Source organism: Mytilus californianus, unplaced genomic scaffold (genome assembly GCF_021869535.1).
Source record: "Mytilus californianus isolate M0D057914Y unplaced genomic scaffold, xbMytCali1.0.p SCAF_6, whole genome shotgun sequence".
Taxonomy (NCBI): Eukaryota; Metazoa; Mollusca; class Bivalvia; order Mytilida; family Mytilidae; genus Mytilus; species Mytilus californianus.
The window spans coordinates 91,636,451-91,656,196 of NW_026262712.1; the positions used below are offsets into that span (position 1 = coordinate 91,636,451).

At 32.2% G+C, this 19,746-nt stretch overlaps 1 protein-coding gene across 1 annotated transcript in view; it reads left to right on the forward strand.

Annotated features, from left to right (window-relative positions):
- The window catches only part of LOC127706355 (dynein axonemal assembly factor 3-like), a 49,480-nt gene that overhangs the window by 1,237 nt on the left and 28,497 nt on the right, over nt 1-19,746 (forward strand). Inside the window, exons 2-12 of the mRNA XM_052210926.1 lie at nt 2,264-2,314; nt 3,687-3,781; nt 4,373-4,466; nt 5,863-5,956; nt 6,670-6,733; nt 6,928-7,010; nt 7,714-7,807; nt 9,783-9,905; nt 10,610-10,732; nt 11,680-11,800; nt 16,059-16,154. Coding sequence (XP_052066886.1) covers nt 2,264-2,314; nt 3,687-3,781; nt 4,373-4,466; nt 5,863-5,956; nt 6,670-6,733; nt 6,928-7,010; nt 7,714-7,807; nt 9,783-9,905; nt 10,610-10,732; nt 11,680-11,800; nt 16,059-16,154 — 1,038 coding nt within the window. The remainder of the gene's footprint in view (nt 1-2,263; nt 2,315-3,686; nt 3,782-4,372; nt 4,467-5,862; nt 5,957-6,669; nt 6,734-6,927; nt 7,011-7,713; nt 7,808-9,782; nt 9,906-10,609; nt 10,733-11,679; nt 11,801-16,058; nt 16,155-19,746) is intronic.

Below are 19,746 nucleotides of genomic sequence, written 5' to 3' on the forward strand. Positions count from 1 at the left end.
CATTTTGATCTCCACATAGTGAAGAAATTTAAACCCGACTTTGTTTTCATACAGATTGGAGAGAATGACATCTGTGATAAATTATCTGCATCACACACAGCATCAGAGATTGTACAACTCGCAAAAGATGTCAAGCGCTTAGATGTTCCTTCTGTAGTTATAGGCTCCAACATCATCAGACTAAAAACAAGAAACATGAAAGAAACAACTTATGATAGAAAAAAAAGAAGATAAATAAAGAACTAAGCAACATAAAGATGGGTGGTGTCAAGTATTGGAGACATCAAAACACGTGGCAGAAGACTAAATACTTTGATAAAGACGGGGTACATCTAAATGATGATGGACAATTCAAATTCTTCTGTTCTATTCGCATGTGTGCAAAACTGTACTTGTAAAGTGTAAATTTATGTGCAATAAAGTATTTAATAAATAAATATAGATATATATATATACACATACATCACTAAGTCTTTTTATTACTTTTTGCGTAGCCTACTACTCTTATTGTTATTATATATTGATATAAGGTTACAAAACGTCTCAGGTACGAAACGACCTAGTTAAGTTACGAATCGACTAGTTACGAAACGACCAGGTTACGAAACGACCTGCACCCAAAAATAGTGTGTGATCTAAATAGAATGTTCGTAAATGCCCTGAAAATTACTACTGCAGGAAAAGGAACCTTACCTCAATCATTTTCTTCTTTTTTCAAGTTCTAGGAATCCTTCATCAAATCTATATATCTTTGTATATCCATTCATCAATCACAAAAAAATGTGGTATTGGGTCCGTTCGTGCCTAATACACTTTCGCACCCCACACGTTCGCCCCTTGTCAATCACACAACTCTCCACCAGAAACCAAATGACACAGAAGTAAGAAACTATAAATCACCATACAGTCTTCATCAATGAGCTAACCCAAACTGCATAGCAAGCTATATAAGCATCTATAGATCACAATACAGCCTTCATCAATGAGCAAACCCATACTGCATAGCAAACTATAAAAGGCCCTGAAATGACAAAAGTAACACAGTAAAATAATTCAATGATAAACAGCAATAAACGACAACCACTCCATTACAGGCTCCTGACATGGGAGGCACATACAAGAGTTTGGAGGGGTCAAACATGTTTTGTGGGCACCCAACCATGACCTTACCTTGAACACTGGTGTAACAGCACAACTTAAGAACAAACTATAAAAATCAGTTGAAAAGGGCTTAACTCTTCAGATTGATTCAAATCACTAAAATAACTAACAAAATCCCTAAGTACAAATCTCTGAGTACTAAAAGTTACTGAAAGCTAGTTCAAAGCAAACAACAACTAATTAAAAAATCGTGTATTTAAGACTTAAACATCAATCAGTACACATCCAACATCCAATGGATTTAGTGTAAAGGCATAACTGTCGGAAAAAAACATGACCTTGTGCAATGTCTAAATATAGGTACATGTATCTTCAGATTGTAGAACCATGAATGTACATTGTGCATATGTGTATAACAGTTTATTTTACCCTTCATTGAGACTCTTGATTATTTGTGCTCTTTAGTATTAAATCCATCTGTTTTGCTAAAGGGAAAGAAAAATGAAATTAATGATTAAGTTAAGCATCCCTTATTGCTGATAGGTGTAATTAAACAGTTATGTCATATTCAGAAGTGTTATTTGCGAAAAATACCAGTTGAGAGAAGGTAAAATTTCCTGAGCTACTTGTCCACTGTAGTCTTATTTTGGTTTCTTTGGGACCCAAGACGAAAGTGCCAAAATTAAACACACAAAAGATAAACATACATCAATTTAATGTTAAATTTCCACTAACCATAATTGAAACATTCTGAGCAATAATTAAAAAAAATTGCCCATATATAATTAAATATTATTAAAGGAGAAAAATTAGTCTTATGAAATTTATTTTTTCTACTTATTATCGTAATGTTTTTTGTCTTTGCTGCTTTGGCAATGTTTGGTATTTTGTCCTATAATTCAGTTGAATAAGCAATATGTAAAATACATATTTTTTGGTCCCCTTTAAGTGACTAACAATGAAATCCATTATGCCAACATAAAAATAAGATAAAGCACAGGAAAGAGCCAAAATTTTACACACTACTGTTTTGGCAAAACTGCCAAAATATCCTTAAACCAAAATTTCCCGATTTATAGTTTACTATTGAAATTACAAACATTCTTAAAATATTCAGTCATGTCAGTGTCAACAGTAAATTAATTCTTTATATAATTTACAGATACTATCTCAGCACTGAACAATTTGAAACTTGATACAGATGAAACAAAAGGTAAAACATATTTGTAATTTTGATGGAATAGCAATTATTAGTGCTTATATTATTTGCGCAATTATGCACATATAAACTTTAAACAGTCTACTCATGATCCCCAGATTAGTTAAAATGCATTTCTCTTTTCTTCACTAGTCTTTTTTTGTCAAAGAATCTTAAAACCACCAATTTTGCTAAATAACTCCATTTTTGTCGAGCCTTCGACTTTAGTCGAAAAAGCGAGACATAGCGATCCTACGTCGGCGGCGTCCACAAATATTCACTCTGTGGTTAAAGTTTTTGAAATTTTAATAACTTTCTTAAACTATCCTGGATTTCTACCAAACTTGGATAGAAGCTTGTTTATGATCATAAAAAAAGTATCCAGAAGTAAATTTTGTAAAAATAAAATTCCATTTTTTCCGTATTTTACTTATAAATGGACTTAGTTTTTCTGCCGGGAAATAATACATTCACTCTGTGGTTAAAGTTTTTAAAATTTTAATAACTTTCTTAAACTATCCTGGGTTTGTACCAAACTTGGACAGAAGCTTGTTTATGATCATAAGATAGTATCCAGAAGTAAATTTTGTAAAAAAATAAATCCATTTTTTCCTTATTTTACTTTTAAATGGACTTAGATTTTCTGTCAGGAAAAAACACATTCACTCTGTGGTTAAAGTTTTTAAAATTTTAATAACTTTCTTAAACTATCCTGGATTTGTACCAAACTTGGACAGAAGCTTGTTTATGATCAAAAGCTAGTATCTAGAAGGACATTTTGTAAAAAAATAAATCCATTTTTTCCGTATTTTACTTTTAAATGGACTTAGATTTTCTGCCAGGAAACAACACATTCACTCTGTGGTTAAAGTTTTTAAAATTTTAATAACTTTCTTATACTATTTTGGATTTGTACCAAACTTGGACAGAAGCTTGTTTATGATCAAATGGTAGTATCCAGAAGGAAATTTTGTTTTCTTCCAGTTAACATTACATTCAGTCTGCAGTTAAAGTTTTTAAACATTTATTAGATTCATAAACTATCCTGGATTTTTACCAAACTTGGACAGAAGCTTCTTACAATCAAAAGACAGTATCAAGAGGAATATTTTTATTGATTTACTTCCTCATTTTTGTTGAGCCTGCGATTAACAGAAAAAGTAGGCGAGACACTGGGTTCCGCGGAACCCTTACGAATTTTATCTAAAAGTAATGATTTGGTCAATTTTTTATTAACACTGTCGATACAATATTGTTTATTGATATGAATGTTTTATGTTTTATATGCATTGCAATAAAATATGGGAATCTTTAATTTTTACATTTACAAGATTCATTTTCATTTTCATGCAATTATTATTGTAGTTATAATTTTATATTTTTATAGACACGTTAAATATACTTTTGGTTGGAGCAGGTGATATCAGACATATTCTACAAACCATCGCCAGATCATATAGACACAAGAAACGAAAATTACATGTAAGGTTCTGTCAGTTATTGTTAATTAAAGGCAGTTAGACAAAATAAAGTTACTTTTTCTTTCAGGAGGTTGACCGTCTATAGGGACTTAACTCTTGAAACTTACTGAAACATTAGTGTTAACTATTTTCACAAATATATCTTCTAGACTTTAAAGAAACACTGATCATTTTAATTCTGTTTCACATGAATGTTAAAAACCATTGATAAAACTGACTAAAACAAACACATAATTTAGTTGAAGAGTTATTTCCACTAACCCAGGTCTCCATATTGCTATAATGACACTTGGATATAAAAATTTTAAAATTTATTTAATTAGAATTTTTGTCAGTAATGTAGTGATTATATTATAGAAAAGTGTGAATATAAGATATAAAATCAGGATCATGGAAACCTTTTACTCTATAGCTGACAGAGGAAAGGGTAAAAATTCCAGATTGTTTTTTGCACATCATTCAATTCACATACCAATATCTTGAAAAGACTTCTGACCAATAATAAACATTGTCTAGTTAGATGTGACTTGTAGTTTCTTGTCCTCTACATTTAATTAAAATATACAGAATAGTTTTTTTATCTATATTTTAGTTCTACATCATTGAAACACAATGTGAACTTTACTGTAGAGACTTATTGTTCATGTCACTATTTCTGGAATTACCAAACAGAATGGGTTTACAAGGTAAGATATTGACATGGCATGCCAAAAATATGAAAATATGTGCCATGCTTATTTGCTTTGAGAATCATTCATTTTTTGTGCATTCTGATAATATGAGATGTTGCTATATTCCCCACTTGCCTGTTTGGCTTATTAAGAACACCATAGCTTGACACATATTCATAACAATTACAGTATTGCTTAATTTCATGATATCTATTGCTAAATGACTTATCTCATAGATATTTGATGTAAAAAAAAAGTATCACTTCCTTTTGGCACTTGGCTCTTCAGATGAAACTACCAGTGTGGTAACTAGGGGTCAAGAAAATGAACCTCTTCCAACCACTGGTTTTCCCAAAATTATTTTATAAAGCAATTGTACAACTTTCTAACTAGTGGAGACCTTTCATGACATTGGCATTGGTTAATGATTGATGGAAAAGACCTTATTATTCAAAAACAACTCTAAATTAAAAGCTTGAATCATAACAGTTTATAAGAATGTACAATATTGTGTGTGATCTGGTGTAAGGCGTAAAAGGTAGCAGTGGGATGAAAATGAGTGTGTAAACAGTTGAAAAAGGATTTATTATATGGTAAAAGTTTGTGAATTGTCATCTCTGCTGATGTTTTTGATTTGGTACAAATATAAGGAGATACATGTAACATCAGTAAAACAACAGTAGGGCTATACAAACTAAGAGATTATCTAGAGGTCTTTATGAAATTTTTAGTTATAGACGACAAGCAGCCATATAGTAAAGGGCATATTTGAATTGTTCATGTCTTTACATTTGAACACAAATTTCACAAATGAACTTGAAAAAAACAAATGTGGATTCATTTATTTTCGTGGGTACTAATTATTTTGGAATAAGGAAAAAAAAAGATTTTCGTGGATATTTGATTTTGTACTTTGAAATTTTGTACCTTGTTGATCACTTTTATTCTTGGTTCACCCAGAAAATCCACGACATTTGGTATCCCACAAATAATATGAATCCACAGTAGTAAATGACAAGCACCGTCATGGGTTCCTTGCATCAGATTTGGTGGTGCTAAACAAGTTTTGTGACTTCTCAACCCACCCTGTTATCTTGATCAGTGGAATAGAGAAAAGGCACATTTGAAATAAGTTTAGAATAAGTGCTTTATAATATTGATAAAGAGGGCAACAAAAGTTGCACAGCTTTATTAAAATCAATACTTTAATATCTGTTAAAGAATGCTCATAGTTGCTAAAAGCAAGTTCAGAATACTTTATTTGCTGACCAAGAAATCATGCATTCTTACAGTCATACCTGCTGCTGTTCTATATTAATTTTACATTGCAATATTTTGAACAGTGCATAATTTTAAACAAATTGACCATAGTAAAGTTACATTTATAAATGAGATAAATTTTCCATTGTAGAGAAAGCAGAACTATTTTTAGAACTATATGGAAATTTACTTGTTAGACAGCAATCCATGGAATACGTACAGAAGATGTCAAATGAATTAATAAAGTATGTAGATGATTTCCCAATTGTTCTTGTGAGAAAAAAAAATCTACTTTGAGAAATACATGTATCCAGTATTTCAGGTCATAAAAGAGGAATCATTACATATCTATAATTCTGATATGATTTGCATATCTACACATACTTGAATGTGATTGATCTGTTAGAATTTCCTTCTTTGGTTGACACTTAGAAAGACCATGTTTAAGAAACTAGTTTTGTATTCTATGTAAACATTGTGTTAATTTCACTGTCATATATTCATGTAAAGAATTAACAAGCAAAAAAGTCCAAAAATGCAGTAAAAACCAGACAAACATACTAACAAAAAAGAAGAAAATACTATAAAACACACTTGTATTAAATAACAGTAGATAGTTTATAACCAGAAAAAGACTTGAACGTGAAAAGAATATGAACCTTTCCTTGTACTAGACTCATGACAAGATTATAGCGTGCAGACAGATTTTTCATCCAACTTCGACACCACAATGATACACGAAACTGACCAATCTCTGTTTTCACTTGTAAAAAAAGTGTACCTATTTAAACAGAGAAGCTGCAAATATCAAGTTCAATGTTTGGTTTGAACTGATAAGGATATTAAAATTATGACCTTCGATTCTCATAAAAGTAACATTGTCTAATGTGTTCATATAGCAATTTTTGTAAACAAGGGAGGTAATTTTGGTCATAGATCTTTGCTTTTATTTTGACAGGATGGTTACAGATTTTGATTATTTAGAGAAAACATTACCATGTATAGATTTATCACAACTTAAGGTAATGTGAATACAGTTCATTTAAGAGTTAGAACATTCTTTACTTTTGCTCTTAATTACAAAATAAAAAGTATGCCAACCACAGGGGTTGACTTGGATTTGGTTTATATCATTAATTTCTTTTATATCTAAACATTTTTTTTATTTTTGTAAACATCAATTATTTATAACATGACATAGTTTGCTTATTTTCAGTTTAAAGAAAGAGATTTCATGGAAGGAATATTTAAATTTTGGAGAAATCCTGATCCAAAGTTTTTTGATGTAGAAAAAATGTGGTAAGTTAAACTCAAATCAACTTTGTATATTTATATATTGTATTGTTAACTTTTGACAAGGGATATTGATCAGACTACAGAAGCAAACAAAGCATTTACAATGTGTTCTATAATTCTATTTCTAGATCTTTAATATGAAAAAGTTTAAAATAGTAGATACACAACTAATGAATATGTTTAAAACAGTAGATGTATTTTTGTAAATATTACTTTTACTCTTTGAAAAGGATACTGGAGTTTCAGCCTCTCTTCTTATTTTTCAATGGTCTTTCTAGAGATCATATGCTTACTCTGAAATATTAGGGAACTGTTTCCTGGTCTGCAGGAAAACAATTACTAGCAAGTATATTTGTATGGTGCATTTTGCATGTTATTGTGGATTAAGCCAGAATTTCTTATACAAAATGCTTATATTATTAAAGAGAATGACCTATAGATTTTTATGCCCCAGCTGCTAGGCGAAGGGGGCATTAAGTCTTACCTTTGACCATCCGTTCGTCTGTCTGTCCGTGCTTCCATCCCAATAGTATTTTCACATATCATAAGCAAGCTTGAGCGGGGGCATTCGTGTCCTCAAACACATTTTTTTTTTTTATTCTTATTGTGTTAATTTCTTGTCCTCTGTAAAATAGGTAGCATTATTTCAGTACAAATCAGAGGGATATAAGTTAAGTGTTAAATTGTAAATAATGATATTTTACAGGGACTTACGATTACAAAGAGATCTAGGAGTACGATATGACACCAGAGATAATGTATTTGACTGGGACTATCACATGAGATTAGTAGAAAGAGAGGTAAATAATGACATTTTTCAGGGACTTACGATTACAAAGAGATCTAGGAGTAGGATATGACACCAGAGATAATGTATTTGACTGGGACTATCACATGAGATTAGTAGAAAGTGAGGTAAATAATGACATTTTTCAAGGACTTACGATTACAAAGAAATCTAGGAGTACGATATGACACCAGAGATAATGTATTTCGCTAGGACTATCACATGAGGTTAGGAGAAAGAGAGTTTAATATTATGTATTATTATACTTCACGTTAAAATGCCATATTTTGATTAGCTAATACGAGGGTGTTAATTTCCTCTATCACATGGCTGAGCGGGTGACAATTTTTTTGAATGTCACCTCGTCCAGACCAATCAAAAATCGATAATTTAAAGGACAATGAATTGAATTTACATCAAGTAATTAAATACAATGCTTAAGTTCTACGTTTTGGCTCAGATTCTATTATTTGACGGTCAAAATAAAAAAATAAAACATCTTGCTTCACTTCTGTTGATTTTTCTTATACCTATAACTTTGTTATGTACGTGACGTCATAGAAAATACTTTTAAATAAAATTCATCTGAAAAAGACAATAATGATAGGACATTCAGTATAATGAATTAAATAACACATAGCTGAGAGGGTGATAGAGCAGATTGATAGCCCTCGAAAAAGCATTGTCAACCTTGGCTCCGCCGCGGTTGACAATGTTTTCTCGGGGTAACAATCTGCTCTATCACCCTCTCAGCTATGTGTTATTTATATATTGATCTTGGGAATTTGCAATAACAGAATCTTTGGAATAAAGAACTAAAAATGTTGTTTCAGTTAAAAGAGGGAGAAGATATAAAGGGGCAATCACAAAGCATAGGTCAAATAAAAACAGACAACACCACAAAAAAAATTATGAAATCACAGACAACAATAACAAAACATACACACAAAACTAAAGATTGAGCAACAAAAACTCCTTCGGGGTGGACTTAGGTGCCCAGTAGAAAAGATGTTTTGGGGAAGATGACTGCCTGCTCCTTAACTGCTACATGACCCTAATTACCATGAGTTATTCAAAATTGTACTGAATAATCACTTTGGACCTATTTATCTATTATACATCAGTGGGTTCATATAAAGTATATTCACTTGGAAAAATCGTAAAATAATGTGTAGTTACAGAGAAAAAAGCATTTAAAGTTTGTTTTTTTCAGAACCTGATCCTGATATTTTTTTAGAATGCTATTTGGGTTGAACACTTAATATGAAATGACAGAAGATTCATGACACTTAAGGCTAAATTATTTGTTTTGTTGTCATTTATGATGAATACCGTACATTCACAGCTTGTGAGAAACTTATTATCATGGAATTGGTTGAAAATAACAAATGAGTTTCATATTTTACTATATTGATTCAGACCTGCTCCCTCAGTCATAGTCTATTGACTTTGAGACTTTTGCTTAGTTTACATGTATTAGTTTGTGATTAGGTCAGTTTAAGGGGAACCACTTATGATAAGTCAATGATATTTTTTATGCAGTGATATAAGCATTGGCACATCTCAGTTCCATGGAGATTATTTGGCCCTGCCCTCTCAGTCATGGTCTATTGACTTTAAAACTGCCATAGTTTACATATTATAGTTTGTGATAAGGGCTATCCAGAAAAGAAAAAAACAAAACGAGGGAGTTGGGGGGTTGGAAGGCACCCATACAATTGCATTGCACTTTGCATACATAACCACACAATTTGAACTTCATGACCTGCCCCACCCATACAAAAATAATTGAAGTGCCTTCCAAAATTATGTAAAGGCAAACTTTGAATGTTTTGCAATGTTTACTTGTTAAAGTTTTGCCATTTCAGTTTCAACATTTGCATTATACTATCAAAGTTACGTAAAGGCGAGACATATCTCTGTGTCAACAGTTTATTATTTTATGTATTAGTCACACATGTTAACATTCAAGTATTAATGAATTGTAGGGTGACATCATACACGCACGAGAATACAAGAATTGGAGGAAATATGGTATAGCTTATGAACCAAGAGAAGGAAATTATGATGTACCGAACAGAACCCTGGCATCTGGTGTTCTAGTTAAACATGTATGTACCAAATACAATATATACACCAGAGTCTTTACACTAACTTGTTTCACTATTGAGATCAGAGAGGAGTTGATGGTCTTATATCTGATTGGATGAATTGATCTTCAAACTATTGGCAGTGAGCCAGAATGTTGCAATACTGGGAGGTTTTATGACTCGTAAGACTTGTAATCATGAAATTCAATACCAAGCTAAAGAAAATTTTATTAATTTGTTAAATGCAAATTTTGAAACATCAAATAGATTAATAAACTTATAGTGCTTCATATATTACAATTTAATAGTGACATCTATTTTGAATACAACAAACAGAGACTTTTTGAATTTTACAGATTATAAAAAAGTAGATATATCCAATTATAGGTCATCAGATATAAGAACCATTTTTTAAACAGTTTATTAATTTCTTGTAAAGTAAATTTGATGAAATATTATGTGAGGGTTGCCACTAAAATATGAGGAATAGTATCTGTCATATATGGTAGGAATTTATTTTCATTTTTGTCTCAACTGCAATGAAATTTTGATGATACTATTATGTTTGTGTTTGTGTTTACATATATACTGTTGAGGTGCTTGGTTGTATTTCTTGTCTTACAAGCACAACAGATAGTTGCAAGAGGCAAACTGGTATAGAGTACAATTATATTATCTCTAGATATATTGATATGTTACTACTAAGATTATGATATATTTTACAGGAAGGAGAGAGGCTGGCCAAACGAGGATACTGGGGTGATATGTTAGTTAGCCCATATATTCCATTTGGTATACAGTCAGAGGATAAAACATTGTTTAAAAAGAATAATAATATGTATGCAAAAGTGAGTCTATCAATTAGAATTATCTCCCATGTGATATAAAAATCATAAGATGTGGTATCATTGCCAATGAGACAACTCTCCACCAGAGACCAAATGATGAGAAGTTAGCAATTATAGGTCACCAAACAGTCTTCATCAATAGTTATTTTTGCATACAATTGTATTTTTATGATACTCTATTCACTGGGATGATTGCAGTAAAGGGGTTATTTTGTATGAAGAAAAAAATTGTTTACATAATTTGTTCCTAAAAAAGTTATGCTAATCCTGTTGGGTTTTCTCAACTACTTTTCTCAATTTATTCCTCACTAAAGTGGATTCATTAGTATTTGTGGGATACCAATTATCGTTGATTTGGAGGATACAGGTTAATCACAAATTTAAATGTTTAACCAAGTACAAATTTAAATGTTTAACCAAGTACAAATTTAAATGTTTAACCAAGTACAAATTTTCTATAGGCTTGTATGCAGACTTGAGCAAAACCATGAAATCAGTTATCCACGAAAATACAATTTTTCTTTAATCCACAAAAATTGGTACCCACAAATTAAATGAATCCACAGTATATATATTTCTCATTTAATGCATTAAACAGCTGTAGTAATGATTTAAAAAAACAAAAACTGCTCCGATTTTTTTCTATCATTGGCAAGACGATGTATGGTACTTGAATTGAAAAAAAAGAGTATTGGAAAGATATGAGGCAAAAAAGAATGTAAAAGAATTAAGTATCATGATGATAGTTTTATAATGATGAAATGTCTTTCAGCAAAATGGAAGAAACACAAAAATATAAAAAAAAATGGACAAAAATGCTGGCCAAAATCTTAAGCTGGCATATGACAAAACAACAGTTTTGACACAAGTTAAAATAATTTACTCATTCACTCATTCAGTCTTATATTTCCATTCAGATCTGATAACATTATAATTACTTTTTACAGATGTCCTGGCATGTGTCAGAGTTCAATATTCTATCATTATTACATGAGATAATGAACAAAGAGAAATATGTACCACCTCAAACTGAAGAAACAAAAGAAAATAAAACAGCAACTATAACGGGTTTGTACTTATAATGAACAATAACAGGTATACACTAATACTGAGTTATATCAGGGGCCTCTGTGGCTGAGTGGTCTAAGTAGTTCAACTACTGTATCACTAGCCTGTCAACACTGATGGTGTGATTCTGAAACTTGAAGATGGAAGGTGCGTTTGACCCCAATCTTAATTGACTAGGATTGCCAGTTTTCTTGCCAAAAGTAGGTGGTTCTTTCGGGGTACTCCAGCTTCCTCTACCAATAAAAACTGACTGCCAAAATATAACCAATAGTGCTGAAAGTGGTGTTAAACACCAACAATCAATCAATCTGTGTGTTATATCAGGCATTCACTATTCTGAAATGTAACAGGAAATTATATAAGATTTACGTTAAAAGTGAACTATATCAGGTAGACATTTATACTAAACTGTAGCAGGTTTCACTTAAAATGAATGTCAACAGTTAAACACTAGCACTTAACTATAAGAGGCATACACTTAGACTGAAATTGAACAGGTAGACATTTATACTGAACTATATCAGGCAGACATTTATACTGAACTATGTTAAGTTTGACTTAAAATGAAATATAAAAGGTATACACTTACACTTAAAACTCAACTAAAACAGCCATACACTTATACTGAACTTTAACATATCTACACATGCACAAGGGTATGGCACATACTTTCCTACTATAATCTTATTTTTTTGTTTCTTTGTTAAAAACTGCTAAATTTTTAAGGGCTTAAGTATCAATAACATGGATTTTTTTTCACATAGTACTAAAATTATTTCATATGAGGTATTTATTAGATAAATGTTTAAATTTTGTGGTTAACATATCAGTCCCCACAAAATTAAAACAGTTTATGGATGTTGAAGACAATTGTATTAATGTCAGAACAAGGAAACGTGGTATGATTGCCAATGAGACAACTAATCACCAAAGTTCAAATGAAGTAAATGTAAGCAATTATAGGCAAGCCTACGGCCTTCAATAATGATGAAAACCCATACCGTATAGTTGGCTATAAAAGGCCCTAATATGAAAAATATGAAACAATTCAATTGAGAAAACTAACGACCTAATTTATAACAAAACAAATTACGAAAAGCAAATATGACAGACGTGAACCAACGACAACCACTGAACTACAGGCAGGCCATAATCTTGCTGGCGAAATGATGATTTAAGTCGCCAAGGAGTTTTGAAAATCGCTAAAACTCGCCGGCTGACTGACTTCATGGCGAAGTCAAATCGCTATCAAAATCGATTAAAGGGAGACAACTTGAATTTTACAAGATTCACAGGTAACAAAAATGGCGGCGACAAGGAAAATCGAAATTTTCGAAGTGACCCAGGACTAATACTTTCGAGGTTTAAATGAAATAAATACAACAGCGACTTTGAGCATCCATAGATTTAACATTCAAACCTATTGGAATGAGAAACAGACCGTCTGTTTGAGTTATCATTTTACGATGATTTTCATCCGAGGATGTTGCGTAATCACTCAGCTGATTTGTTTTCTTTTTATTTATTACGAGACGATCAATTTTACTATTCGGTTGGTTCGAGGGTGGGAATGAACGGAAGATTTTTTACATTCTTTGATCAAAAATTGAAATATAAAAGGTAGAAAGACAGCCAATGGATAAGATGACTGCAAACGTACAACAAATGGCCAGCTTGTGACCAATTTGTTAATTAGGGCTCATAAATTGGGGAGATATCTTTTATAACAAAATGATAAAAATTAGCTCTTTATCGACTTATTAAAATGTGATTGCTAAATATTTTCATTTATATATAGGCTTGCAATCTTTCACGAGATTCTCAACTTACAGCTGACATGATATCCTGAACAGTCAATATTTTTTAAAAATTATGACATGTGATGATAAACATTAAATTGCCCAGTCATTAAAAAGTCATCACATAAACTGGGAGCCATATTTTCTGGACTTATCGAAGCAGATGCACATGGGATTAATGCATGATAATATTACTAGGCAAGCAACAAACTTAATTTCAAGTTGACAGCATAAAAGGTCGAATGAATAAATAACAACTACATTGTCTAAACCTTTTTATTAAGAATTTTCAATTCATACATTTTATACAATATCATATAAAACACTGCAAGTATATTTATTATTGCATAAATAAAACAATTTTCCCTTAATGATGTACACGAAAACACTATGCAAACGAAACGGTAATGGAATTTCACTTCTCCATGAAATTGATCACTTCTCCCAACTCTCTCATGGAAGGAGAAGTCACTTCTCCCTCTCAAAAATCCTAGATTAGGCCCTGACTACAGGCTCCTGACTTTGGGACAGGCACATATAGAATTTGGCTTGGTAAACATGAATGAAGGTGCCAATCCTCCCCTAACCTGGGACAGTGGTGTAACAGTACAACATAAGAACAAACTATAAAAATCAGTTGAAAAGGGCTTTACTCATCAGATCGATACAAAGCAGAAAAACACAGACCAGACGTGGCAGGGTATTTATACATCCCTAAAAAACAAACAGACACAAAGACACAAAGTACAGATCTGGGAGTATTCACAATTAATGACAGCTAGTTCAAAGCCAATGACAACTAATAAAAAAATAATGTATCTAAGACTTAAATATCAATCAGTACACATCCAACATCCAATGGATTTAGTGTAAAGACTTCATAAACAGAGAAAAAAATGACCTTGTGCAGTTCCAAAATATAGTTATCGACATATTGTAGTACCTTGAATGTGCCTATGTGTATAACAATAATATTTAGTATGGTTTTAATATACTGATAACAAAATCAATATTTATACCAATAAAAACAATAATCAAAGATCTAATTACAGTATTTAATTGGTAACCTTTTAGAATAAGTTTATTTAAAGGATTGATAAGTTAACCCTGATGGTATCTAAATTTCTGGGCTTGGTAAAGCACATCACCGTAAAAATTAGGATGTGCTATTCCGTTTGAAATAAGTCAAACTTAATTTCTTGAACTTTTGATGAATCACAAAACTTTTAACTAACATCAACATAAAAAAATGTATAAAACTTATCATTTCCTCAATAAAATGAATTTTGGATTTTATGAATATATGAAGAACATAGATTTTTATGCCCCATCTACGATAGTAAAGGGGCGTTATGTTTTTTGTCTGTGCGTCAGTTCGTCCGTCCGTTTGTCCGTCTGTCCGTCTGTCCCGCTTCAGGTTAAAGTTTTTGGTCGAGGTAGTTTTTGATGAAGTTGAAGTCCAATCAACTTGAAACTTAGTACACATGTTCCCTATGATATGATCTATCTAATTTTTAAGCCAAATTAGAGTTTTGACCCCAATTTCACAGTCTACTGAACATAGAGAATGATAGTGCGAGTGGGGCATCCGTGTACTATGGACACATTCTTGTTCTAACTAAATTGTGCTAAAAGAGTAGGCAATATAGAAAGTTTATGTTAATTGATGTCAATCAGTCAGTCATAGTTGTACAATTTAGGGGTTTCTTTTTTATGAAAAAAAGCATAAAAAGTTTTTATGGCCCCTCCACAAAGTGGTCTTTCTGTCATTCCTTCATTCTGCAACAAACAGTTATACAGACTTTTTTTCTAAACGCCTTCACATTTTGAGCTGATTTTTAGTATGCGAGTCTACTATGATGAGTTACAGATCAAGTTTACGTTTGGTTCTGCTCCGCTTATTTTTGATGAAATTACGGGCTTTGGACTTACGTGAAAATAACTGTTCTACAGACTTTTTATTCTAAACGCCTTCACATATTGAGCTGTTATTTAGTATGTGAGTCTTCTATGATGAGTTACAGATCGAGTTACAGACTTTCATTCTCAAATTTCTACTCCTAAAAATAGCTTCAAGCTTTTTTGCAAGAGGGGCCATTCGTGTCATTCCAACACATCTAGTTTTATGATATTTGTTCAAAATGTTTAATTGCAAACACACACAAAGAGGACAATTTGTATGTTGTTTTTATGCCCCACCTTAGATAATAGAAGGGGCATTGTGTTTTCTGGTCTGTCCGTCTGTCCCGCTTCAGGTTACAGTTTTTGGTCAAGGTAGTTTTTGATGAAGTTGAAGTCCAATCAACTTGAAACTTAGTATACATGTTCCCTATGATATGATCTTTTTAATTTTAATGCCAAATTTGAGTTTTGACCCAAATTTCTTGGTCCACTGAACATAGAAAATGATAGTACGAATGGGGCATCCGTGTACTATGGACACATTCTTGTTTTCATAGAAATTACTGAAGAAGAGGAAAATGAGGGAGACAATACAGAAAAAACTGACAGCACAGAGACTGCATCACAATCTAATCCTGCTAAGGATGAATATGGTAAGTAATTGTTTATTTCATTTTTTTACCTGATTTTTTTATGTCCCTTTACAAGACAAATACAGTGTTGCATTTGGGTGTGTATCCATCTTAACATTTGTGTACACCTTGTTTGATAGATAATTGAAATGACGGATTGATTAGCTGGTATTTTAACTTTCAGCAGCAAATATTAAATGCTTCTTAAGGATTATATCATGTTAATGTCAATTGAATATATACCCTTCTTTGTAGTTTTAATTTGTAGGCATGCTCAGTTTGATTATTAATGTATGCATGTGGTCATAGGTCAGCAGAATTACATGTCACATTACTTATACACTTTATTCTAACTCAGAACCAACCAGTCTTATGTCTTATTCCTCATTGATGCATGCTCTGTGGAGAAGCAACAAATATGATTTTATTAAGTCTTTGTTTTTTTTGGATGTGTATCAAACCCACAACAGCCAACTTAAGAAGATACCTGAAGACCTAAAATTTTTTTTAGAACTTTTGGATTTTGCCTCATCACAGATTTGCTTCGACTTTCATTAAAAAAATAACACTGTTCAATTTAATGAAAACCGTGTGTTTAGTTTTGTTGTCCAAGAAATGTGGGGCTATCTGTAGTCTGTACTATGTGTTTGTTCATGTTGCTTGTCTTTCTTTATATGTCTGGCCTTTGTTTTCAATAAGAATTGGGTGTTTGTGGTTGGTGTGGTCTTTTTTAAGGTCCAATATTTTTGAAAAATTCCTGTTATCCTTTTTATATATCGTATAGTCATATAAAAAAAGCTCAATACATGTATTTTCAATTGTTGAAGGGTAGATATGTTATGATAGCTTTTGTAAAGTTTTTGTATTGAAAAATAAATCTGATTTAACCTGATTAAATCATTGAAAAGGGTTTTCAATGGCCAATTATGGACTCATATAAATAGCCAATGGAGAAATGCACCCCTTCCCACCAATGCACAACACCTCTGAAACAAAATATTTGGGTTTTATGAACTTCACTGGTAGTTTAGTGCATAAATGGCAATGTGCTCTTTATATAATATTCATTGATCAAATGTCTTAAAAGGTTCAAATAGCTGTTGCCACTTTAATGCCATAATAAGTGTAAAATAATTCTAACCTATGTCAGGACCTGCATTACCATTGTTATGTATGAATGGTTACTGTTTCCATTTAAAGGCTTTGGAACACTAGGTCATCCAGTGGATTATGTGAACATATGGGATTGAAAAAATCCTCTTAGAAAGTTACCTTATTTGCACTGATAATAACACTTATAACCCATTGTGAGTGCAATTTCAAACATGTGAGAGGAGAGTACAAATTGGAAAAAAAAACAGTAAACAGTTTATATGGCAAAATCATTGTTTGACTTTTGATGTGTCAGCTAAACATCAAAGCCTTTGAAGGAGAAAGTGCTTTGGAAAAACACAATTAATATTGTATATAGGGTTATTTTGCATCTGTATTTGTTCATGGTTTTGGCCAAAGATGGGGCAGTTAAATCTTTGCTGTGTTAGTTATTCACATTTCATGGCCTCGAACAATGCAATTAAATGACAGGTGAAATGTTCGTGTAGGGTGAATTTCATGATAAAATGTCGGAGGCGAAAAAAGCTAAAAATAAGACCCAATATACAGTAGTTGGTTTTGACCAGTTTGTGGTGCTGAACTGTGCTAGTAATCATGGCAATAATAACTGCAGTTAAGAATAGCCATATAAAAACTTACCAAAACAAAGGCTTCTTCTGGCGTAGGCTAAAATCATTGTACAGAAGGAGTAAAATGAACAGTTGCTTACGTCCACCTTCTTTGGTCTCAGGTGGATAGTTTGTCTCATTTCCTTACTTTAATACTGTTTCGATAGCATCATATTACTAAAATTAGATCAGTCAGTAAGCTCATCTGAGAATATTTATGTTCTTATTGGTAATAAAGTATAGTTTTAAGTGATAGGGATCCCAAATTGGCCAGATTGCCCCTCATTTGATTGATTGGTGTTTAAAGTCTCTTTAAGCACTATTGTGCTATTTCAGGGTGGTCAGTTTTTATTGGTGGAGGAAGCCGTAGTGCCAGGAGAGAACCACCAACCTTCGTAAATTGACAATCCTAGTCAATTAGGATTGGTGTCGAGCGCACCTGCCACGTCATGATTCAAACTCACAACCTCATTGTTGACAGGCTAGTGATACAATAGATTTCTTAGACCACCGAGGCCACCCAGGCCACCAAGGCCACTCCTTTCTTTTGAAGGTCATAGGATATTTAGAACACACATTCTCAAGAAGTTATTCTTATTGTCTCGCCTGTGACGAAAGTCTCAGAAAGAGAGACATAGGGATTGCTTTTCTGGCTCCGGCGACTGCGTCAACAATTGTTAAGTTTTCTGCTTAAGTTAGTTTGATAGGAACTACTTGTGATAGATCATTGATATTTAATATCAAGCTGCATTACTATCAGTACATATCAGTTTGATGACTATTTTGAGAGCCTGCCCCCTTGGACATTGACCAGTCACTTTGAATTAATTAGCAATTTTCAATGTTAAGTTTTCTGCTTAAGTTAGTTTGATAGGGTCTACTTGTGATAGATCAATGATATTTTTTATGAAATGCATTACTATCAGTACATATCAGTTTGACAGCTATTTTGAGGCCATGCCCCCTGGGACATGGTCCAGTGACTTTGAATTAATTAGCAATTTTCAATGTGAAGTTTTCTGCTTCAGTTAGTTTGATAGGATCTACTTGTGATAGATCACTGATATTTTGTATGAAGTTGCATTACTATCAGTTCATATCAGTTTGATGACTATTTTGAGGCCCTGCCCCCTAGGTCACATGGTACAGTGACTTTGAATTACTTATCAATTTTCATTGTGAAGTTTTCTGCTTCAGTTAGTTTGATAGGATCTACTTGTGATAGATCACTGATATTTTGTATGAAGTTGCATTACTATCAGTTCATATCAGTTTGATGACTATTTTGAGGCCCTGCCCCCTAGGTCATGGTCCAGTGACTCTGAATTAATTAGCAATTTTCAATGTTAAGTTTTTCTGCTTAAGTCAGTTTGATAAGAATACCTTGTGATAGATTAATAATATTTTGTATAAAGTTGCATTACTATCAGTACATACCAGTTTGATGAGTATTTTTGAGGCCCTGCACCTTAGGACATGGTCCAATGACGTTGAATTAATTAGCAATTTTCAATGTTAAGTTTTTCTGCTTAAGTTATATTGATAGGAACTACTTACAATAAGCAACGATATTTTGTATAAAGTTATATTACTGTCTGTACATCTCAGTTTGTCAATCATTTTCAGGCCCTGCCCACTAGATCATGGTCCAGTGACTGAATTGATAAGCAATGTTGCTGTCCATCAGATTGTCTTTTTACGAATTTTATGCTGATAGGCAAGACATATCTCTGTGTCAACAGTTTATTTTTGGATAAGATATTAATTATTATTCAATGAACTTAATATTTCTGATTTTTTTTGATAATCAATCCAATATTTGTTGAAGCAATGATGTTTTTGGCTGTAACTTGATGTTTCGATTTTACCAAGGATGTCTTTTTACCAGTAGT